Source organism: Alternaria viburni (assembly GCF_023758015.1).
Source record: "Alternaria viburni strain BMP 2772 chromosome Unknown scaffold_8, whole genome shotgun sequence".
Lineage (NCBI taxonomy): Eukaryota > Fungi > Ascomycota > Dothideomycetes > Pleosporales > Pleosporaceae > Alternaria > Alternaria viburni.
This window is the reverse complement of record NW_026055777.1, coordinates 1,025,296-1,049,539: the sequence shown is the minus strand read 5'-3', so window position 1 is coordinate 1,049,539 and position 24,244 is coordinate 1,025,296. Positions and strand designations below refer to the sequence as shown.

Here is a 24,244-nt window from a genome sequence, read left to right as displayed (position 1 = left end):
GGCGAGCGAAGTGTATCAAGGATATTCTTATCGTTGAAGCTACTGTATCGTAGCAAGAACATTGTTACGGCACTCGACGATGATTACTCGAACTAACCAATCAGGACATCTTTTCCACCGAAACTGTCGCAATCACATATTCCCAGCCATGCATTTGCGTCGACGGAATTGCATGGGTTGACTTTCGCTTCACGACAGTCGGTCTGCTCATCAATCTCGGGCTGCGGCTTCATATCCCATGAGGAAGGTCAAACAATAAGCAGGAACCCGATGCCTCATCATTTGGTGTCCTGATTCTTTCGCTGCTTTGTGGTACCTTGGGTCAAGTGTGGGTGTACAAGCTCAACGACCATCCGCTCTTGCCGTCAACAGCGCTGCTAAAATGCATCATCCGCCTCATAATTGACGGACATTGTTTAATATCGTTTGATGTATTCGAAGCATTCTTTACCGAACCGCCTCTCTCGGTATGATATCATTGCCGCCACAGCGAAAATTAGGCAGGGTCCTGTTGAGCACTACTGCAGAGTGTCTGCATAATGACCTGGCACTCCACACTAGCCTCATGTTTTGCAGCCATGTGGGTACGCGAACGTGCTCTTGGGCTGAAGTTGTAAAGCACCCTCACGCTGCAGCCTCAGGTTCCAATTGCATATTGTTCATGCAGCTTTCCCCAGTGCGGGTGTTGACAAGCATCTCATCCGTACCGCCTGCCAGCAGCTGCCGACAGACTGTCCCCAACTCTCCGCAGATAATAGTAGGCTGCGCATGGCCTAGACCATGCTTGGGATTCTCGCATGCCCCATCGGCCCGCTCTGGAGCGCGTTCGTCCAGCCCAATGGCTCGGGTGTGGGAAACTCGTTATTGGCCACATAAACTGAGTGCTCCGACGGCTTCTAACAGCATATGCGCATGTCACTTGCGAGAAGAGCATGACCGACGAGACGGATGCTTGCATACCCTCGTCACTCACTACCATATCTGTCTGCTTCTTCCGTCTATAATGAGGCTCTGTGTCGCTCTTATATGTTATAAGTAGCTGCGCCCTTAGAATCGCTGCTAGGCTTGTCGTATCGAGCCAGTCCCAACCCTTTCTTAGCCATCTACCTCTATCCCTTGCAACTTATTCCTTGTCTGCTACCCTCACTCGTTCTGCGTCTATCCAAAATATACTTATCATGGCCAATCGAGATCCGTGGACGCAGCGCCTTCGAGGTATGCCTATTCGTTTCAGTCCTTGATTTAACGCACACTGATACGCTTTCCAGATCATTGCCTGGCAAGAGGGCTACAGGAACCAACATACACGGATCTTTCTGATCGCCGTGGTGAGTCAAATCTAGCATATTGCTCCGTCATCACAAATTCGCATATCACTAGCTAATATCCATGTTAGGCGGCCGGACAGCCTGGTCAACCATGGTCACTATCCACGGTTCCAACTTCCAGGCGAGATACTGGTACGATGTAAATTATCTTCCCAATGCAAAAGAAGACGCTGCCGAGATCGCGCTGCGCACTCTGACTGGGACTACGAACCAAAGTCAGTCACCGCCGCCGGCAAGCCACTATCGAACCATTGGAAGTCGACAGGACTCAGCCGTGAATGCTGGGTAGCCAGCATCGCCGATTCTATTGAGTAGCCTTCGCTGCATACTCGATCTCTCTTCGTGGACCTGTCAAGTCTCAAACACTCTTTTAATCACGGTGGAAAGCGGTCAGAAAGGAGCGTTGTGGCATGGATATGGAAGAAACTTGGAGGGCGGCGGCTTTTTTGTTTACATCATATCTGTTGCTAATTAGAAAAATCTTTACATGTTATTGAAACATTCACACATGAAGTTGTACAGTCGTCGCTTCCGCCACTGCTCGTTGGTGGTACACTAAACCCTAGCGCGCTTGTTGAACTGACGTCGCTTCATCGTGAAGCTTCCTAGACAGTACGAGTTTTTTCGCGTTGTCCTTTCCCCATCGACCCATGCACTCAAGACATACCGACGGCATCGACGGCAAGCGGGGTGGTGTCGGCTGAAACTTCTGGATCTCGTCTTGCCAACCCTTACCTAGGTAGTGGAGAGTCACGTCTCCACTGCTACACCGCGAACACCTGACCGCAGATCAGATAAGGTAGGGAATGCAATTGATCAGTACTACCCAAGACGATGTGTAGGCGCCCGGCACCTGCTCCCCGCAGGCGAGTTCGTTCATCCCGACTAGCTGCCAGTGCAGCCCCACCCCTCTCGACTCGAATGCACGCATCAGAACGTAAGTGCATTTGACAGCCTAATGCCCAGGCTACTTAGATTCCGGCGAGCGGCAGAGATGCTGTGCAGATACGATCTAAGACTATCCGATGCATTATACGTGGCCGCATCTTCGTGGTATGGCCTGGGAAGCGGCCCAAGGGAGAAGGTCTGCCAGCGTTGTAGCCTCATTAGCATCCCAAAACCCATGAGGCCATAACAGCGTGAACACGTGCGGCCCAACGCTCCATGTTGAGGTCTCGATCCGATGCATGATGCCCGCCGAACCTGCGGGCCACGCCTGACGCTTGCATCCAGAGGATTCCGCAGCTGAAGGATCAGTTCATCCAACAAGCCACGTCGCATATGCATCTCATATACGCGCGATACTTGTGACACCTTAGATGTGGGTTCACAGGAGCCAGGGATCGGGGAGATCGCCACGCTTCTGAATCACATTCGCCGAGTTTCGCTACGAGGAGGGACTGACATGCGCCTAAACATTCAAAACTTCATCAGCGCATGGTGAAGGCGTTCCATACGGTGTAGGAATTCTTCCTGTAGTGGAAACAGTCCGCGAGCACGGCTAGGGCAGGTGCGTAGAGTGTAGATCTCTTGGCTACACTCGAGGCAGGAAGTGTGTGGTTAGGGGACATGCGCCAGTCGCCTCTCACAGTGTTTTATCGCCAGGGTGTGCAAGGCCTCCGCGGACCGTGGCGAAGAGAACGCCAGTTGGTGCTGATGTTTGAACAGGCTGGTCAGCATATTGACAAATCGTTGGCTATGCACCGTTTTGATGGAAGCGCCAAACTTCTCACTTGCGGACCCCACGCCAACTTGTAGGAGAGCAAGAAAGCCGCACTCATTCTTTGATGTCTAAGATTACGTGGTGAGTCGGAAGCCGCCTGGGTCTTTCGCCCATGATATACATGCTATTAAGATAGAGGCTGATACTGCAACGGTACAGGTCTAGGGACTCTTCCAGCATCCTCTGGTTCGGGAGGTTCGCCGGTCCGCGTTTGTGTGTAGTATTACCGCAGAACTCATGCTAATAGATAGTGAGACATTTTTCCATGTTTCCATCATCAGCGATATTGCGAGCAGCGTGAGATGCTGCTTCCGGAGTCATCAGCTAAAGGTTTAAGTATTTGAAGTGCTGCAGTAGGTGATGGTTGCAACGAGTGACCTGCCAAATACGTTCACTCCCTGCGAGAGCAGTGGTGCAGATCCCGGAAGTGCCGTGTTCCGCCGATGCAACAATCTGCCGGAAGGCCACTGGATCTCGTCTTCATCAGTCTCATTGAATTGCATCGAACAATGACACCAACTGGCTGAGCTATTTGTTGTATACTCTTCAAATGACAATTCTTTTACAACGTCTTCTCGAGTCTTCGATCCTTCTCAGACAGCCGGCATAACTCCTCGAACACAACACATAGCTCGTCTTCGCCCACTCCTTAAGGATCGGACTGCTGCATACACGCTTTCCCAACGCATCGTGTGATGACGCATATCCCACCCCCTTCCCGCCTTCGAACCCTTCCTTCACGCCGTTGCAGACGCGCGAAGCCTGTACGTACAAACTCCGCTGCGGCGGCCACAACCAAGCAACACATTGGCGCAAAGGAACTAACATGACGCGGAGACTTGTCTTAAGACAAGACTTAGGTCTTTACCCAGTGTTCTCACGCCTCTACGATCGAATCGAGTTTCCTACTGACGACGGACACCCCGATTAGGCGGATACCCCCCTCGACGACTTCGATTGCGGCACGAAACTCCCCTTGGTTTAACGCCCCGCACGAGAGAAGGCATTTTGTGTATCGAACCGCCTCTCAAACAGCTAGCATCGACAGATCAGCTTCCACTATCCTCCCTGTCGCGATACGATGAGGACAACGCCTTTGCTTGGGGGGGTTTGTCAACCACAGAATCTGGTCGAGTCAGTGCAATAAATACGGGCATGATGGATTCGACTTGTGCAGAATCGAATGGAACGAATCGATGCTACCGTTGTGCTCGAGTACTCTCTAGCACGAACTGCCGCGTTCTACTCAGCTTGGCAGCGCGAACGAGTGGCTTCTGCTCGCACTTCCACCAACCCGACTATTGGATCCAACAATTAGCGCTAATGTGTGTGCAAGCAGCAGCACCATTGTGGCACAGCTACGCAGTGTGTACCGCTTTTGATCTGTACCACTGAACTGTGCTACTATTCCCCACGCGCCTCTGCGAACGCTTCGCAAAACCGCAAAACCGACGAGATTTGGAACACCAATGTACGCGAACCCGATACATGCTCGTAGCAGATTTCGAACGCCGAATTAGACAACAGCCGCACGAAGCGCCGCGCTGGCGATATGTCCTGGTCATGACTAGCGACACACACTACCGAGGCAAGAGCACACTGCAGGTGGTCGCAGGCAGAATTCTACACCATACACGTCTGAGAGAACCTGGAAGGCTTGGATCTCACATGCACCACATCGAGGCGCGCTTTCTGCGGCAGTTGGGAAGGACTGCAGTGATGCTCTTTCCGCTCGGAAGTTTTCCTGCTGAGCGTCGCAACAATGCGAAGTTCGGAGATGAACGGCGAATAAGAAGCTCATGCAAAGATACCGAACCCTTGGGCTCGTAGATTTTCCCGAGTCGCAGACGATACGCAGGCTTGCAGCCGAAGTGGGAATGATGGGCGTGCGGTAAGTAGCGGCGATCAGGCCTTGCAGCTGCACATGTGCATGCAGATGACCATGAACCCAGAGTGAGCTTCGCGACCCTGCACGACGGTGCAGAGAAGCAATTTTCTCTCATGGTTAGATGCGTAAAGGGTGCGCCAAACACAGGCTGTCTGGAACTTAAACACCGGACCGAACCGAGGGCGTCCGGGGCGTGCCTTCCGCGTACTAAGACACTGGCTCCCGCTGGCTGCCCAAGTGGACACGCCCTCCTCAGTCTACAAGTCCCAACGACATGTCGAAAACACCCCTTCTGGCGTGACAACCCTCAGCCATGTGTACGACGCCTTCTTCAACAAGCTTTACCGACCGGCGATCCTTTCTCAGTGACGTTACGCATACGTCGAATGCACCTGACCACTCTCGCAACGCACGGGCATCGTCCTTCAGATCGAGGCTTCCGACAGTTCCGCCATGCGTCAATCCTCCTTTTACAGCAATGTGGAAAGATTGCAACAGTCCACTGATTGCGTTTCCCTGCACCACGTCGCAGCGGCTGTATCGTGCAATAAGCTAACAGCCTAGGACCGACTACTTATTCGAAGCGCGCATGAATACCGACCGTCCCTCCACAATTGCTACACTCGCTGGCATCGATAGGCCTAATTTCGGTTGAACCTACTTCACCCTCATCGCGTTCGATTCGAGACCACGTACACAATCAGTTCAGATACTTCAGAGTTCCTCTACACCCCAATACTGCTTCGATGGATGATTCTTCGACCGCAATCGCCAATCCTTCTCCTCTTCCATCTCGAAAGAACTGCCGGCTATATACCTGTAGTACTGAGGACTGCCTTTGTCTTCATCCTTCAGACACGAGCACATTTCGACTTCAGTATGCATATCGAATGGCTCTATGTGCAACGGACAGCCGATCAGGGCAGAAGTGACAAGAAATGTCGGCCGAATAGTCTCTAGGCTGCGAATACAACGAGCGTGTTCGTACTTATGCCGCCTTACACCCGGGATAACAAGTGTTCCGATTGAGCTAGGCTCTTGTGTCAGGCCATTGCTACTACAGAGCCGTAGTCAGTGGGTCTGTCGTTATCAGAAGGTAGCCGGAGCGATGGAATCCCAGTGTGAAGCGGAACCTCATCGAACGCGATCCAGTGGGTTTTTAGAGCCAGATCACACGAACTCCAAGCATGCAACGATGATATTACAAGTCTTGGGCGGCTTTGAGAAGCAACAGGTGACATGGCCCTCTGCCCCGATAGACAGACATTGGCTATGGCGTTTGACGTTGTAAGTAAGTCAGCCGCTCAGTTCTTCCCACTCACCAGCTCTTTGGCCTATCGCATTTCACCTTAGATCCATCCATCTCATGTCTTCTTGGCACTTTCGGTTTTTGATAGCGAACACGGCCAACACGCAAACATTCTCAACAGAAAGTAATTCGTGCGTCTGATCGCTCAGCGACACGACCTTCCCACTACCGCACCACTTCTACATTCAATTCGATAGTTCCACAGTTGCGCGATACTTTACCAGCGAGGTCGTGAACATTCGTTGTCTCCAACCGTTACTTCGACGTCACGGTCGTCGTTCAGCTGATTGGACGGACATAGTGGAGCAACGGGAGCACCCGCAATAGTACCTTGCTCTCTTCACGACCAACTTTCTTGAAGACAAAACAAGCGTGCCCCATGTCTTCAGCATATGCGCCAACCTCAAACAGTAGTATAAACTTACAGTTTGCGCCGTTCCCGTTTTTCGGGACAATCGAACCCTATTCCGTGGCGTACCGTGGGGATCCGCATGTACTAGGTAGCACTGGTAATTCTCCGCATTTAATGAAGCAAACCACAGTCGTATCTTTCTTCCATTTCAAGAGTTCCAATTGCACATCTTCATCTCTTGAAAACAAACCAGCAACATCACCATGAGCAACCACACCCCAGAAGATCCGGCGACATCTGCCTTGCCCACCTATACAATCCTCCGAGACACAGCGCTCAATTTCATCAGAGCCCAAACACTCGACACGAATTCTCCAGAACGCATGGACTTCGATCTCATGCGTACCTACTGCGCCCCTTCTTTCGAACACTCGTGGGGCCATAATTACTCCGTCTCTCTCACCCCGCCTCTCCAAGGCACACATTCTCTCGACGGCTTCTTCTCCCATCTACGATCCATGCTTCCTAGACTTGAATCCTGGAAATCCAATGTCACAGACGTCATTGTCGACCCGATCAAGATGAAGGTCGTCCTGCGGATCAGCTTCATGATGCAGGCGAAAGGGGCGACGGAGGGGCAGATAGTGGAGAATGATTTGCTGTGGATGATGGAGATGGAGGAAATGGGTAGCGGGAAAGTGGGCATCAAGAAGAGTATGGAGTTTTTGGATGGTGCGGCGGCGGGCAAGCTGAGGGAGATTATGATGGGGATAGCGTAGGCTTCATGCTGAACGAGAAGAGTTTGACTTTGCAGCCTTTCATAGCTGTTGTTTATAGACGTTGAGGTCTCGCACTTCTATCCTGACGTACCAGACGAATGCCATCTAAGTTGAGTTGTACCATGCCTATAACTCCGTTGCTACCGGTCCAATATGAATATCGCCAACTTTTTTTTCGCTAAAGGTTTGATATGCGTGCCTCGTGTTTAACCGTTTCCTCATATACATCTTGTTTCCATCGTCTTTACTCCATTTAGTTCGAATGCCCATTAGTGTTTCCCTGTCTGACCATCCAGGATAGCAAGTCTACTTTTGTGACAACAGCAACAGCCTTTGGCTCGCCATCGACGCGCTCGGTGACAACAGCCGCGCTGTTCCACTCGAAGAACTTGTTCAGATCGCTCAAGCTGGTCTCCTTGGTGATCTCAACAAACTCCTTTCGTCCCTTCTTGCCGCCCTTCTGTGTGTTCTTCGCGTTGTCGCCGTCAAGCGAAAGACGGCCGAGGTCCTTGACGACCTCGTTCAGTTTGCGAAAATCGAACATGACCTCTTCGACGGGTGACTTTGGGGTTGCACGACCGGCAGCGATGTAGGATAGCAAGTTGCCGAGGGTCACTAGACCGACAAGACGCGCCTTGCCGCCGGAAGAGTATGTGCTAACGGGAAGTTGGTCGAAACCTTTTTCACGCATTGTTTCGATGGCTTCGCTGCAGGGCGAGTTCGAGGGAACGGTGGTAACGGGTTTGAGTCGTAGGGAAGCGATGGTGGCGCCGTGGAAAGCGTCGGCCTGCTTGGTGGTAGAGAGACGGCGAGTGTTTGCGCCATTCGTGTTAGGTGTCAGAGGGGGCGTAGGGGGGAGAAGGTCGTTTGCGGCAAGCCAGTCGTCGTCGACGAACTATGATACGTTAGTATGACACAACAGTAGCATAGGAAAAGAGATGACATACCTTGCTGAGATAGCTTCTAATGCTGTCGGGGAGGATGACGACGACAACATCATCTTCGGTGAGATCCATGTCTTTCGCGGCTTCGACCATGGCAGCCATCGCACTACCAGACGAACCACCGCAAAGAATGCCCTCTTCGGAGATCAACCGGCGCGCGTACAAGAACGATGTCCGGTCGTCTGTCTTGTACCACTTGTCCACAATCTTCTGCTCCAGGACGTCAGGGATGAAGTCGTATCCGATTCCCTCAACCTTGTAGCCCTCGTTCACGCGTTCGTCGTTCAGGGTCGCAGGGAGTGCGAGTATACTGCCGTGTGGGTCGGCAGCGACAATCTTGACATCCTGCTTGTGTTTCCTCAGACCGCGCGCTAGACCTGTGATAGTGCCTCCAGTTCCTGCACCAGCAACAAGACAGGTGATCTTGCCGTCGGTCTGTGTCCACACCTCCTCGGCCGTGCCGCACTCGTGCGCGAGCGGGTTGTCGGGGTTCGAGTACTGGTCGAGAATGTGCGCGTTCGGAATCTCCTTGACTAATCTCCTCGCGACGCCGATGTGGCTCTCGGGGCTATCCCATGCCGCACTCGTCGGGGTACGAATGATCTCGGCTCCAAGCGCCTTAAGAACCGCCACCTTCTCGGGACTCATCTTCTCGGGAAGTGTGATGATGGTTCTGTATCCCTTTACCGCACCCACCAAAGCCAGCCCAATACCCGTGTTACCAGACGTAGGCTCGATGAGTGTGTCACCAGGCTTTATGCGACCAGACTTCTCGGCGGCTTCGATCATGCGAAGCGCGATGCGGTCCTTGACACTGCCGCCGGCGTTGAAGGCTTCGACCTTTACGTATACGGTGGCACGTATGCCCAGGGATTGCGGAATCTTGTTCAGGCGTACGAGGGGCGTGTTGCCAATCTGCTGCGTTATGCTGTCCATAACCACAGGTGGGATGGCGGGGCGCGTCTTGGTAGACATGGTGGCGGTATTCGTGTGCTGAGGCGTGTATGTGATGCTGGAGTATGTATAGTGAGAGTTTCTGGAAGTATAAGTAAAGAGAGTACCCGCACGTCAAAGGCGAAGAAGATGTCGTAATACAGATGCAAAGTTGTCGCGCAGAACAAACTCGATAGCCTGACCCGCAAATAGCCGCGGCCGCGCTCAAGCCACCGCTAGTAGATCCTCACAACGCTAGCCGGATACGCTCAATCGCCACTTTCACGCCGCCGCCGCCGCCGCCACTGTCAGCTGCCTAGGCACGTGGTGGGTATGCATAACAGCTATGAATCAGCATCTCGGTAGCCTACTAACCGTCGACATGGTGGCAACTGAACCTCAAGCACGCATCACTTCTATGCCTGTTCATTTTGGTGATATTCTGACATTAACTTAATTCGATCCATGGCTGCAAGATGGAACCACGAACAGCTCTCTGCCATTCTCAGCTCTACTCGACCAGGTCTGAACCGAGCTTCTGTTGATCCTTTATTTCCAAGTCTATCCCGCGCCGATGAGGAGGCTATCTGCGACGTAGATCCATCATCCACAGAAGGACGCATACTATGTACTTTCCAAGATCTTCTCACTCACCGAATCAATCCCAGAGCAGCAGCTGATATCCTTGGTTCACTGACTTCAGCTCATTGCTCCTCGTCAACACCCCATGATGCGAGCATACTCTGGGGCGCCATATGCCATCGTGGCGAGACATGGCCGGAAGCAGAACTGAGGATATTGGCCGACTTGGTGGTGGAGCTTGCGAGATTGTCACACCCTTTACCAGAGTATCCGTACGATACAGACGAGCCGGTTCAGGGCACCAGTAGCTTTGTGGACTTACCTGGCTTCGGTCAAGAGCTCGTGGGTTATTTGCAGGGTATGGACATGAACAACCACCGTGCTGAAAATGCTCAGAAGCTGACAGTCCTCGGTCCAGGTCCAAAGTGCTATAGTTTGCAGTTCATGAACCCCGAAGCTCGCAAAGACGCGACCTTGAGGACGGCTGAATCAATGACGGAACGCATTGTCAGTGGTGATGTCGTCCTAGCTGTCAGAGATCTTTACAAGAACATCAACACGTTCGCCGCGCTTCTTAGCTGTTACCACATTCGAGGTGCGCTGCCACAAGATAATGTGGACTTTCGTGGCATGGCATGCTATCCAATCGTTGGTGCCCTAGAACACGAACTCAGCCTCAATGAAGTGACGCAGCACTCCGATGGCTCTGCTACCATACCTGATCAAAACTGGGCGGCTTTCAGGTCATCGCAGCCTAGCATAGACCTTCCAGCGGCTACACAATGGCTTTCAATCCTAGGTCACGATCTTTACGACCGTCTGATGGACTTTGTAGCGCCAGTCGGTCCTTTGTGGAAGGCCCAGGGTGGCGAAGAGAAGATTACGGTGGAAAGATGGCGGTTCTGGCAGAATAGACTACGGTACTTTGCCTCAAATGATACCATTCTGGGCGATGGGATCAAAACGGCATGCAGACAAGCAGCAGATCACATGGACAAGACCGCCTGATTGAGACGTCACGGTGCTTAGGACTGAGGTATGTGATATGACAACACTGTTTCTAACAAGAAATGGGTAAACTTACCATCCATATGCCTCCAGACTGCGATCTCTTCGTTCCTGGTGCAACCATGAAACTGAGTTCGACCTCGCAGACATAGAATGCACCAACCTGTTTTCCGTGCAGAAGCCTCTCATCCAGCAACCAGACTTGGTGACAATTCTCAAGGGCGATATAGAAGCGGTGTTTTGCAAATGAGTGTATTGAGTTGGACTATCTAGAAAAGCAGCGCGGAACGCAAGACCAAATACAGGAGACAAGGATTGGACGCAGCACGAGCGCATGCGCAGTGAGTTTTCCATATGTCACAAAGTGAAAACATCGACTCAGAGGCAGACGCGGGTACGGGCGGAAACTAAGTAAGCAAAGGTGGTTGGAAAAGGAGATAAGGGAAATCCAAAGAAGAGCTAATACCAAGATGCGACAGCCGGATTTGGCGGCACAGCTTGCAGAAGCGAAGAGAAGGAAAGTGCTGGAAAGCGACGGATGAAATGCATGCCACTGTAGAACTGGAATGCGGTAAAAGCATTTTCGTTTCGCATCAAGATTGGAAGCATCTGTCGTCTGATCGGAGTGGGTGAATTAGAGTGCAAGGTCCAAGGGGTCAATCATTTCGATCGAAGGCGCCCCGACTTGCTTGAGCAGTTCGAACGGTTCGGTATCGATTCCGCCCTGTCGACGTGTAAGCAAAGGTCTCGGAGCGGGGAAAATGTACTTGCCTCAGCATATCTTCGCCGCTCAGTCAACAGTGTCCATACGTTATCGCCGGTTAGTTTCACGAGCTCTGAGCCTTCGGACTTGAGGAGACCGAGCTCATGAATCTTTGCCCGAAGCGGTTGGGCTAGAACGCTAGCAGTCTTTGGAAAAACCTGGGTCTTCTTGGGAAATTTGACGTGGGTCAAGGGGAAATAAGCGCCGCGACCGTCACCTACGAGTGGAAGATACTGGTGCTCCATAGCGTTGCCGTCGTTGTAGTCTGTGTTTGCGTCAGTTACTGTGCACCGTCGTCAATACCACCAAGCGCAACTCACTCTCCTTGAAGTATTCGTAACTAGTCTGAACCTCTTTCTCATCTTCATCATTCCTCTTGCTCTTTGTCTTGGCCCTGACTTCGGTATCCTGGTTGGATACGACCTCGCGAATCAAGAACGGCTCATCCCATGTTTTGATGACGTCTGCTGTAGTCTCTGATCTGGTAGAGGGGTAGTTGCGCTGAACTTTGACTCCAACCAGCAAGTCGCTGATAGCGGGTTGCAGGCGGCTGATGTTTTCTTTGTTCATGCCATCCCCGAAAACATCCAACAACATTTCATAGACACTGTTGTAGGCTTCCGGCGTGGTAGACGTCAAATCGAACACCAAATGTATCAGTTTGTCTTTGAGATCAGTCGATAAGGCGGCGCGTACGCGAAGTGAGTAGGGAGAAGGCGTCTGGGTACCGTTGATTGTATGAGCCTTGTAGCCTTTCACTAACGGCGTGATTGACACATCTCCTTTCGGCATGTTTGACTTTTCCTCCTTCAGCTGGATTGATTTCTCCCCTTGAAAGAGATTGATGCCCTCGGGAATCTTTCGGAACTGTTCCTTGGTAGCCCAAAGATTATCGGGGAATCCGTCCACTGAGGCATAGCGCCGTTGGATTAGAATGTTGAGACTCCTCTGATAGAGTCTACGATATTTTGGATCTGTACTTGTTAATACATCCGTACTCGTAATCCTGCATGCCATTTTTCGCTCAGGTAGGCCGGTTTTGACGTGTCCGGGAAGTTTGGTTTTGAGAGCGAATTGACCCAGTAAGGTGGACATCGCGAACTCATCCTTATTTGAATTATTTGGCATGATGAGATGCCATTCGTGAGACTTTCTATCTGGGTTTTTGTCGACAGCAGTGATGTCTTTGAAATGGGGCCAATATGTCTCGCGAAGTTCAGCCCACGCGGGCTCCCGGAACTTGCGGTTGTACACAGTATCGTCGTATTCACCGGAAGCGTTCATGGACTTGAATGCTACACGAAGGATCAGAATGTCGGGAAGATCTTCGAGACGATAGGTCAGGCGACCAAGTACGGTCTTGGAGGATGCCTTCCATGCTTCGGCTTCCGACTCGACCTTTCGTGCTCTCTTCGCGGCCTTTGACTTGTTCGCCATTGTTCGTATTGCTGTCTTGAGTCCGGATTGGTGAAGTATCGATGAAAGGATGAGACGCCGGTGCGATGGTGAGTACTATGGGGTTAAACCACTCACCTTCTTATACAACATCCTGTTTTCGATTTCCGCGCTTGCCTCCAGTCATTTGGCCACGATGAGCAAGCTCACGCGCTGCTTGCTCAACCTTGGGAGGTCATGGCGACTGGTCATGATACCAGTTACTCGGTTTACTCGTGAGCTTGCCTCGGAACAATCGCGTAACGACATACGGACACATCGAATAACAAGTGAAACAACAAATACTGGGTGGTGTTTGCTCTGCACGAGACGTAGAAGAGCAACTGTTCTAAAACGTGCATTGTCAGGTGTTAAGGGTATCATCCTCGTACTTCGATGCGCTTGGCGGCTGTAACAGACGTAAGATCACCTCGGTCTCGAAGGAAGAGGCAGTCAGGCCGCAAAAGCCTCACGATTTCAAAAGTGCAACAGCAAACTTGATAATCTACACGCGTTAGTCATGACCTAGATCAAGGTAGAATGGACCTACTAGTTCCATTATTCAACGAAGGGGGTATCGATGTATCGGTACACACTCGAGCCTCGATCCATCCTACCCTCTGTGGCCACCTGTAGCTTCTTCAAAGCTGCTCAGCAACCCACTGCCACCATTGCTCCACATCAGCGCCCTCCTTACCCGCCTGAACATTACCCCCAATCACAGTCACACTCGTCCCGCTCTCTCTCATTTGCTCAAATGTGAACATGCCCTCGCCGCCCTCACCCAGCCACTCCTTCTCCTCGTCTACCTCATCTTCGCCACCATTCAACGCCGCACCTGCATCGCGAAGCGCCTTCGCCCTGTTACTCCTGACCTCGGTGATTGTCTTCTCGAGCGAGTTCTTGACAAGGTTTGCGGGCAACGCCGTGAAAAGATCCATCTTGTTCGCCGCAACAAGGACAGGGATCTCCTTTGGCCCTTTGCTTGTGGTAGCGTTGGTGTAGCGTTTCTGTAGCGAGAGGAGGATGTCGTGAAGGTACTCTCCGGCCTCGTTCAGTCCTGCTTCGTCGCCTAGTTGAGCGGCGTCGACGACGAATATTATACCGCGGATGTTCTTGGGGTCGGCAAGCTGGGAGGTCGCATAGTGACGGAGCTTGCCATGGCCAGGCGTGTCGAGGAGGAGGAAATTGCGAGAGCGCTCGAAGGCTGGATCGCCTGGTGAGCGGTAGTGCGATGACGCGGGGACGTGTGGGCTGGGGAGGAGAGCGGAGACGGTGAGAGGTGTGGTGGACGTGTGCGTTTGGGTTGTAGCGTTGCGCTCGGCCTGGCAATTGTTAGACGGTACGGGAGCATGGGTTTGGGGGATACGCTACCAATGTCGTAAAGGCCGTCTTTCCACTGCCGCTTGGGCCGGCTAGCAGGAAGGTGGGAAGTTGCGCGGCTGCAGCTGCCTTCTTGTAGAGGACGGTATGCAGTAGTATGGGCAGGCAGAGCGCGACGAGGAAGGTGATGAGGATAGTCGACAGGTTTGGGGAGAAGGCTGCCGTGAGCCAGCTGTCCTGATCGTACCACGCCATGGGGACCGGTGTGTGCTGTCGACAGAGCGCCGGATGCGCAATGCTGTCGGATGCTGGATGGAGCGTGTATGCGAGCCGCGTCGGGGTCAGGACGCTTCAGGGTGTCGCGTGGGTGAAGCGATGACGTGACACCGTTCAGCATCAACCAAAGTTTTGGCCGCCGGACCCTGAGTCAAGAAGGGACGCCTGAGCCGCGGGGAACACGGGAGCACGTCCGACGGCAAGAGCTTACAAGAACCTCACGTCTGATCTTCTTTACTCTTCTTTGCATGTGCGAGCACCTTCTCAGATATTCTGCGATGCTGGTCGCTCGTCTTGGCCCGGGCAACGCCCACGTAACCAACATGTACGCCAAAAGTCGCGTCGAGCCATGGCGTCGAGACCCGCCAAACATCACTTTCGGAAATGCTACGAACCATGATAAACGAAAAAGGGCCGCCTGCATTCGACAACTATCACACGCTTTTAAGGCACTACATAATCATACAATAGACAAGGGGCCGCCGTCATTAGCTTGCTCGTGCGCCGTACATCTCCCGTCCCTTCGTAACCGTGCCTTACAGTGGCTACGCAACCCTATAGGATCCTACGTCCTAGCAGATGTTGCATTTTCCTTGTGTGCGTCCTCGATCCTGCGGATCCAAAGCCTCCAAGGCTTTCCATGGCCGTGACCCATTACTCATACAACCATGATTTGCCGTTGCTGCCAAGCTCGCAAGGACAGATGCTGGGGCGCATAAGTCAGAGAGCGCCATACAGAGGCAGCACGAAAGAGATGGATGCGACCGTCGACCTTTTTTTACCTCCATGCGCCATGCACCATGCAAGAAGCATTCGTACTCATAACTCGTAGAATGTGCCCTCACCCTGCACCATCTGCACGTCTCGTAATGCGTAAAGAACACCATCATAAAACAGAAGTGAAACAGAGAAAGACATAACAGCATGGGAACGACGTGTAAAGAAGCTGGTCCCTCCAGGTCATACAGGCAATGACACCGGAGGTACCGCCAGAAGGGGGCAGAATTAAATATGCTTTGTGATGACACACCAAGACATGTACCAAGGTCAACCTGACCAGCAGTTGAGGCATCATATGCCAGCAGAAACAAGGGAGGTCATGTGCTTTCGGCTCAAATCCCAAGGAACGGGCATTGTACACATGTTCTCTGGAATCGGGCCAACACTGAACGTTGTACCGTCGCCAACATGCTCGAAGCCTGCGATGTAGCCTTTCTTGCGCCATGTATGATACACCTCTTCGTGTGCCGTTCTGACCTTGTCTGAGCTGCGGTGTTTTGGGCGTCGTTCGTTTGGGGAGTGGTGCTGGTGTAAGGGCTCGTCGGTGTTCGTGTTGGCAAAGGATCAAGTACAGTAACAATAACAAGGCCGCCGCAAAACCGAGATGTCATCGCGAAGCACCCAAAAATAGCCGTCGTTGGTAAGAGCTTCCCAACTGCCTGTACGAAGTGCAGTGAGGCGGAATTTCGTTCGAGAAGGGAGCGAGCCTCAGTCCATGTTGAGCCGGCCAACATGGTTCATGCAAGCTATGACAGCAGTCTAGTGGATGCTTGTCAATAAGTATGTGCTTGTACGTCGGGATAGTATCCGCGACTGCTCTCCATGCCTTGGAATCTTCCACAGCCTCCGATGTGCCAGCCAGCAGTTGGATACTCATCCTTGATCCTGCGATCGGGTGGCGGTAGAGTACTTTCAAGCTTAGTAGGGATAGTCTCGTAGATGGACGCAGGATAATAAGAATAGTCCTGAGGGGCATCCATCATCTTCGCATCGTCGTCTTCGACCATGTGCTGTTCGCCGCTAACGCCTTCGACCGGACCTCCACTCAGAGAACTTGCTGAGCTGACCGAATGACTGCCGACGGGACTTGGGTCTAGCGAGTACGTGTTACCACGATACATGCTGCCGCCCATTCCAGTCGCACCACCGCCCGACATACCGTTCCTCCAGGCCGGATAGGAAGGTTGGCCACTTGATCCCAGCCCATGATGACCGCCTCCACCGAGGCCAGACCCAGGCGCGCCTCTTGGGGTACCAGCATTGTGTGGACCCTCGTTCTGGTAATGGCTAGGTGACCTGCCACGGACAACGACGGGAGACGACAGCCGGGCTGCGATCTTGACCCAACGGGGCTCGGATTCTCGTGGAGTTTGCACGTTCGCCCACAACTCGACAATCAGATGGTAGTACTGTTGTTGAGCGCGACGCTTGCCATTATTCGCCGTTGCCGACTTGAACTGGATGCGTTCGAATGAATGCTGGTAGTTGCTACTGGCATGGCTCGCTGGGGAATATTGTTGCGACGAGTCGCTTTCGCTCTGCAATGGTAGCTGAGGACCCGGCACGGTTGAGGTTTGGTGAAAGTTACTCAGCCCATATCCACCATGCTCATGGCTCTTTCCCGGTGGTGTTGGGGCCAGTAGTTCCTTCTTCATCGCGAGCTGCGGGCCTTTGTCACGCTTAGGTGTGTGCTGGATCAGCTCGATAGTCTTGCCTGTGGAGCCGTCCACAGCCGCTGCAAGAGATACTGCCATGGACTGTATTTGCTCCGGTGGTTTGCCTGTCTGCTCGAGGTACATACGGGCGTTTGCGATCCAGGGCGTAAGCTGGAACGACACGTTGACAGCGAAATAGTTCCTGCGGTAGCATGTCCATACTCGATCACCGGAGTAGAAGAAGCCCTTCTCGATCTTGGCGTCGATATTGGGTGTCACTGTCGAGCCTTCGCAAGTGATGTTGCCCCATGTCTCCTGTGCGTTGAAAGGCGGCGTCTCGGGTGAGCCTGAGGGCGTCGCATAGGTGCTCGCGTGGTAAGCACCGTTGTAGGTCAACGGCATGGTGGTGGCAAGCACACTCCTAGGAGTGTCAGGTTGGGAATTGTACCGGGAAAGGTCAGCTCGAGGGGACAAGGCGTTGGGATATCTATGCACGCCAGGCGTCCCTGTCGTATAATTGTCCCTTGCCGACGAACCCATGGATGGTGACACAGAATGGCCTAGTCCTGGTGATCTCGCCGGAGGTAACATTGCCGACGAAGAGGGATCGTTTCTATCGCGTAGCTGTCAGCTGTCATGCATCGCTTCGGGTTCTACACGCACGAGTGCGCCACAAAGAAAACCTACAATCGTCGACTCGAAGACATGCTGCCGTAACCACACGTAGTGCTAAAGTAATTGTTTGGTACGGAATAGTGACTTGGGTAAGTGTTTGAAACCGTCGGAGAGAACGTAGTGTACGATGAGTATGCCAGTGCTGATGAGGCGTTGGAGCTTGGCGAGGTCGATATGGAACCAGACCCTGAGTCTGAAAGAGCCACGCTCGACTGGTAGCTATAGAATCAAGTCAGTTAAACTCGCAAAACAGAGCTATCCGGCCAAAGTGATGCCAACGACAACGATGTGTAACCAAGAGTAGGGTGGCACGGTATAAGTCGTCAACCAGACCAGGGGCGGTACGGCATTACCGCTAGGCTTGTCGTGTGATCAATGTGACAGACCAGCCTGTTGGGAAGACCAAGTGCGCCATGCATCCGGAGCGTGTGCGACGACAAGTATGATGGACGACATTGACTACGTGTTTGTTTTGGGGTAGGAGAAGCCTGAGCCTGGGCTGCACCACGCCATAGAGGCGTCGAGGGATGCAGGCTGGGGGCCACAAGGCTAGGCAGCACCACGGAGCCTGCCATGCCAGCCCGGGAAGGAAACGACCAATGAGAGCATCTACTTACGCACTGTCGGGACGATGTGTACCGTAACGGCCTGTAATCGAGCCCTGGTGGATACCGGTCGCAGTATGTGCTAGGACCCCGTCGCGTCTTAGCTGATCGGGTACGGCTGCGTAGGAGTTATGATGTGCATGCGCACCAATATGCTCGATGCATTCCTGGTCCGAAGAGAAAGGGTTCTCCGATGCCAATGGCAGCGGTGATTGCAGCACTGCTTATCCTGCACGTCAGCCAATCAATCCAGGGCAGCCGGTGTGCTGTTGAACAAGACGTGTGACAATAACGGACAACGTGCACGGATGCGCAATGGAGAGGAGAGAAAGATGCGCGTGGGACGTGGTAGCACAAGCGGCACCGCGATCGGGTGGCAGGACAAGCGTGCGGAACGCACTACAGGAACAGGAACAAATGCAGGCCCACAGTGTGGTGCAGTGAACAGAGGGAAGAAGGCCGATGCACCAACTGTGTTGTGGTGCAATATAAGAGCGCACGCGGGAGGAATGTTGGCCTGGGAAGAATGCGGAGAAGGGCGCCAGCTTATGGCTGGATGTGCAGCGCTTGGGGCGAGCGACTTGGGGGTTTGGGGGTTTGTGTATTGCGCAGGACATGGATTGCAAATACTTGGGGATTTGGCTTACCTTGATTCATCATTGCAACAGCCAGTGATGTATCGCCGTTCTGCTGAGATCTATCGCAGCGCCTTGTAGAGACACAACAACCCTTGCGAGAGACTGGATCTTACGCCTGACTCTACCACTCTACGCAGCAGTTCCGACAGTCTGGGTCGACTTCGATGGCGCCGGCAGTGGCGAAAGGATTTGCTGCTGACAGAGTTCCGCTGCGGCCGAACTGCTTCGCGCCGTCGCTCGAGACGCGGATTCGATCAGGCGAGGCAGCGAGTCAGCGTTTCGCGTGGCGGTTGCGATGCTAGGCTTCGGGGTGCCGGGCCAAGCGTCAAAGGATGCTGAAAGGGGATGGTGGTGAAGACCGACGACTCGTCTAATTACGCTGTTGGTTCGCTTGAGAGGCAATCTGGGGGGTTTAGCCGGCACAAGGGCGGGATCCTCGATTAGCTGCCGCTGCGCTGCGCTTCGCTGGGGGCTAGGCTCCGTTAATGCTGATGTTCGAGGGGAGATGCGGCTATTGCGAGCAGACGGTGCAATGCGTATATTGTCCAGCACTGTGGCTCGGTGGTGCGCGCGCTGCACTCTGGTCAATCGGTTCTTCAGCGCTCAGATCTACCGCAAAGCTTAGTCAATGGGCCTGTCATGGCAGGGACAGAAGGTTGGTGGGTGGACTGACAGTTTTGGGGTCGAGGAAGGTGCGATGCAGTGTGCGTTGATGTCACCCACGGCGGCTGCGCATTACCTTAAACCCTGGAGTTATAACGGCTCGTCTACGCAGAGCGAGGAGGCCCGCAGCTGCGCTTTGCTTCTTCCCGCGCACTCTACGCAGATCTGGAAGCTGGAATCCCGAGCACAGACAGGTACGGATAGCGGCCTTGTCGCTAGGTGCCTGGATATCTAGCTGCGACGTAGGCGGTGTGGGCGCGTCTCTGACGTCGCTTTCCTGCGATCTGTCAGTCTCGCAATATCAACCGAGGAAGTGGTCGCAACGGGGGTGGAGCTTACAGGGTTCTGCTGCAGTCTTCCAAATCAAATGATGTGGCGTCGACTGATGTTCAATCGTGGCGGCTTCGACGAGGATGCTGACCCGTTGTCGGACACTGGGCGATTTGCACGCACGCCAGGTTGGAGGAATTGCTCAACAGGAACAGATTTACTGCATGCACTGCAATGAGATGTTGTGACAGAGACCAGAATCGACAGTGATAGTGCCGTTGACGTATTGTGACAGATGTGAGCCAGGTTCGGTATACCAAGGGTCCGTATGGTGAAGGGGCCGAAGCATATATGCACCGTGCCCTCTATTAAAATTTGAACTCTTGCTCTCAGACCGTTGCACAAGGTTGCCAGGGTTCAAAACCCCCGTGATCTTCGAGGCTGGTAGGGTACCGGCTTATGGTCTCAGAACAATGACCTGGAGTAGACTGTTGGGAATAGTGGGTCCAGGGAAGGGACTAACGGCAAGCAATGGAAGAAGTGGGAGGGCTCAAGGATACGAGCGGCTGTCGAATGGGAGTGAGCTTGCAGAAAGTGGATGGTTGAAGTACAGTTGACAGGCAAGAAGCGCTACAGCTCGATACAGAGTAGAGACGGACTAGGGTGGTGACGGACTTGTTGGCTCAAAGGAGAATGCCTACCAAGTGAGAATAGCTTCGAAGCATGCTTAGCATGCTGGATCAAGATTCAGCCCCAATGCATATGATCCGTATTGCTCAGACCTGGCCATTTTCTAGCACCACGGTAGCATTGGCAAGCTGCAGCGGCGAGCCTTTCCCAAATGGGGAGCCTGTATATCTCCGATGTCAGGGAGAAGTGATTTGCCTTGGTGCCCAGGATTACGTCTTTCGAAGAGTCGCTGAGCTTCGCATTCCTTGCACGGAAGAATGGGCTTTTGCTACCTCGCGGGGCCAGGGCCCACCCCCATGCCACACATCGATTGGCGCGCCCGGCAAAGACATCACAGTCCCGTGCAGCAACGCAGGAACATGGACCACAACACCACTCTCGAAATGGGGGCCGACTCGACACGGCAGCTAAATGACCGGACTGGCGGGTCGTCGATGTTTCATCTCGATCAGCCGCCCGGAATAACCCTTGAAGCGAACAGATGATCATGGTTTGCTCTTGCTACGGCTGTACTAGATTAGACTATCAGTCACGGGCGGCGTCCAGTCAGCGGCAGATGGCGAACGGGCCAAGACCAGGCGTAGCTAGCAGCGCCGCGGGCCGACAACCGTTGGCAGACGACAGGTCGTCCCGCAGATGGACAGTGAAAGAGGGAACTAGAGGACAAGAGGGTTGGGCTCGAAGCCGTTACCTGTCACAGAGACGAAAGCGACGGCACTACTTGGCCCCGCGGGGGAACGGTTTGACGTGACTGAGGTGGACGAGGGAAAGCATCCACATACAGGCGCCACTGCCAGCGAGTGATGCGCAGATGTTGCATCGCCTCGAGGTTTGGGTTAGAGCACTATCAGCGCCATGATCCGGGCTTTCATCTGCCCCAAGCATACTGTGACCCGACACAACGGTAGATGCGCAACGCTCCGAAAGAGGGCACAGCCAGTCATGGACGGCGTGGGCCGCAGGAGGTCGCCTTTGCTCGGCGGCTGCTGTCAAGCGACGATATGGGCGCGGCGAGCGGCATTTCGAGTCCAGGGTCTCAGGTTAGGCGACGAACGGTGAGGAAAGCGAGAAGCGGCGGGCCCGCGGTGCCTCCCTTGTACAGATGGAAGATGAGGCGATACGTGATAGATGGCCCACGGAGGAAGGAGGGATGGGCGTGGCAGGGGGTTGGGAAGGAGCGCCCGGTGACGTGCAGCTTCTCCCGGGTATTCCTCCTCCGCTTGTATCCTCACCTTTCCGCTTTGGGCTCTAGCGTGTCTTGGCCGCTCCCTCCGTGAAGCTGGCACGCCCCCAAACCTCCCAAGTCCCTGCCATCGCGATATCGCGCACCCAGCACTGCGCCAATATCGTCGTCTTCGTGGTTTTTCTGCTGGCTTCAGCGATCGTTCACACGACCATGGTGACATGCCAGTCCCAAACCTCGCTGTCTCCATGTGTCGCGCACGTTGCGGTCGACCACGGAGCGCCTAAGGCTGACGCATCACGAGCACTCGTCTCTTCGCAATACAGTACTTACCTCTCAATGGATACTTCACTGCCACGCTGATCCAATCACTGCCACGCCATCAGCCTCTACTAGCGAACGAGGCAGGCCATCAGGCTTGCTGCAGGGCTAAGATGAGACTCCGGGCGCACTCCCTCGACTTCTTCGCCGGGACTATCATCTGACGCGTCTCTAATGCAAATTGCCAGACCAGGATTTCCGCTTACATTCTACTCGTCCTACCACATTTTGCGCGCGTAGCCCCTGGTGCTTTCGGCACCGGCCATGACATCTCACTGCACCCATGCACAACAGCCGTTGAAGTGTAGATGTAGATGGTGGCTGAGCAAACCCAGGGGATCGCCGCTTGATACAGCGGTGCATCCAATCTTGAGGTCACGAAGCACTCGACTATCCTGCAGGGCGTCTGCTGTTGAGGCACAATGGGCTGCAGCCTCCCGCACCCCCCGTGACGGCGATGGTCGGCTGTCAAGCAGTCCTCGTAATCGATAAAACCATGGCGACCCGCAGCCGCCTCAAATGTACTATCGGGAAGATCAGGAATCGTTGCAGACCTTTCTGTGCTGTCTCAGTCGACTCGAAGTGGACTGAGGCTGCATGATCGTCAGGCTGTTGCAGCAGCTGTCTGCCGACTATTGCGTATGATATGTTACACGAGGACTGCTTATCTCGGGTGTTCTGATCAACTGATCGTCGAAGAAGCATTGATGTGACCCAGCGCTTGACAACAGAATCGACTGCCATTTGCGGTACGGGCCGTCAACGTTGAAGAGGGTTCCTATCCTCACACTTCTTTACCGATTGTCCAAGGTACTTGCAGACCATTTCCATTGGACTAGTCACCCTATTCCAGCTTTCCGGCTATCGGGCAAAGCCTACGCCCCACTGGAATCGTGCCGACCGCGCTGAGAGTGGTTCTAAATTCAACAAGGACGTGTACAATGCAAGCTACCGACAAAGATCAAGCACTGGCCGTCTTTCTCTGGATTATACCGATGGAGCTACTGCAAGCTTGCGTACACTTCACTGCGATTCTTGCGCATGCAGGATCATCTATTTCACGCTCAAAGGATGTCAGAATAGGCTGGCACAGTTTCAGCAGGCTCTCGGTAGCCCTCATACACATACAGCTTGTCCCCGAACATATGAGGCTATAACGGGCGTTCACGTAATGAACGGCAATTAGCGCATGTGTGCGAGCGGTGGTCTGCCCTCAAAGGACTCGCACAACGAATCCAGTGGAACTACTGAAGCTGCACGAATTTGCGCCAAGCTCCGATTCACACAGGGACACTCCAGCGATGCTCCTGACTCAGCTAACGCGTCAATACAAGCTGGCTAAGGAACCGATGAGTAGTAAACCCATGTCTTCTCAAGCAATGTCTTCAATGGCGGTTGCCCGACAGTGATCATTAATTGCAGCGAACACGACACTTGGTAATCTCCCTGATTTCATCAGTTGACCGATGCTAATGGAATCTTTTTAATCAGTGGTTGAAATCCTTTCGACATTCGACTTGCCTCTTCGAGCACTTGCACGGCCTGGTAGCGAGCTGTTGGCGTTGTACGGCGCGGCCGATGGCATCCGCGCGAACTACTACCACAACAACGAAATGGCGGCCTACCAATCGGCGCATGCGCAATATGTGGTTAGCCTGGCTATTTATGCTCAAGTTCTTTGACAGAGACATGGTCGTCGAGTGGTTGTGGTTCCCTTGGACGGCGTTGGACTCAGCCCTTTGGGCCAGTGCGGACGCACGACAAGCGCGAGTTATTCTCCGACCCTGACGTGCAGCCGCCCAGATCTCACGTTTGAAGATTTCATCAACGAAACTCAGCGCCATTATCGACCGTCTAGCGCAAAATAGCCACACTCGTCCCATATGCATGCGCACGGTATGCACACAGCCTTCGAGCGACAGTTTCGGGCAGTTTCCGAGATCAACTCGTACGACGAAGCTGCCGAATTTCAATGAGACCACGGACAGTCCACGAACGATTGGTCTGTGCGGATGCTGTGGAAGCAAACGGTACGGCTGTGGACGGGTACGGCTTCTATCTTACCGTATTAGGATGCCACCGGTCAAAGCCGTTTGTTGTGCGGAAGGGCTAGCCATAGACG

General features: G+C 53.4%; 6 protein-coding genes across 6 annotated transcripts; 2 read left to right on the top strand and 4 right to left on the bottom strand.

The window, feature by feature from the left end:
* Nucleotides 1–6,863: 6,863 nt before the first annotated feature.
* J4E79_004807 (uncharacterized protein) lies at nucleotides 6,864–7,379 on the top strand (the record flags this gene model as incomplete). The annotated part of the gene is made up of 1 exon (XM_049353689.1): nucleotides 6,864–7,379. One exon carries the CDS (start codon nucleotides 6,864–6,866, stop codon nucleotides 7,377–7,379), a length of 516 nt encoding a protein of 171 aa, XP_049212137.1.
* A 253-nt stretch (nucleotides 7,380–7,632) lies between these two features.
* Nucleotides 7,633–9,298, bottom strand: J4E79_004806 (uncharacterized protein; the record flags this gene model as incomplete). The annotated part of the gene is made up of 2 exons (XM_049353688.1): nucleotides 7,633–8,274; nucleotides 8,327–9,298. 2 exons carry the CDS (start codon nucleotides 9,296–9,298, stop codon nucleotides 7,633–7,635), a joined length of 1,614 nt encoding a protein of 537 aa, XP_049212136.1.
* Nucleotides 9,299–9,721: 423 nt separating this feature from the next.
* Nucleotides 9,722–10,846, top strand: J4E79_004805 (uncharacterized protein; the record flags this gene model as incomplete). Its single annotated transcript, XM_049353687.1, has 1 exon — nucleotides 9,722–10,846. One exon carries the CDS (start codon nucleotides 9,722–9,724, stop codon nucleotides 10,844–10,846), a length of 1,125 nt encoding a protein of 374 aa, XP_049212135.1.
* Nucleotides 10,847–11,480: 634 nt separating this feature from the next.
* Nucleotides 11,481–13,046, bottom strand: J4E79_004804 (uncharacterized protein; the record flags this gene model as incomplete). The annotated part of the gene is made up of 3 exons (XM_049353686.1): nucleotides 11,481–11,570; nucleotides 11,657–11,874; nucleotides 11,930–13,046. 3 exons carry the CDS (start codon nucleotides 13,044–13,046, stop codon nucleotides 11,481–11,483), a joined length of 1,425 nt encoding a protein of 474 aa, XP_049212134.1.
* Nucleotides 13,047–13,684: 638 nt separating this feature from the next.
* J4E79_004803 (uncharacterized protein) lies at nucleotides 13,685–14,621 on the bottom strand (the record flags this gene model as incomplete). Its single annotated transcript, XM_049353685.1, has 2 exons — nucleotides 13,685–14,368; nucleotides 14,418–14,621. The coding sequence occupies 2 exons, from the start codon at nucleotides 14,619–14,621 to the stop codon at nucleotides 13,685–13,687; spliced, it is 888 nt and encodes a 295-aa protein (XP_049212133.1).
* A 1,509-nt stretch (nucleotides 14,622–16,130) lies between these two features.
* Nucleotides 16,131–17,479, bottom strand: J4E79_004802 (uncharacterized protein; the record flags this gene model as incomplete). The annotated part of the gene is made up of 2 exons (XM_049353684.1): nucleotides 16,131–16,181; nucleotides 16,217–17,479. The coding sequence occupies 2 exons, from the start codon at nucleotides 17,477–17,479 to the stop codon at nucleotides 16,131–16,133; spliced, it is 1,314 nt and encodes a 437-aa protein (XP_049212132.1).
* Between the last annotated feature and the right edge of the window lie 6,765 nt (nucleotides 17,480–24,244).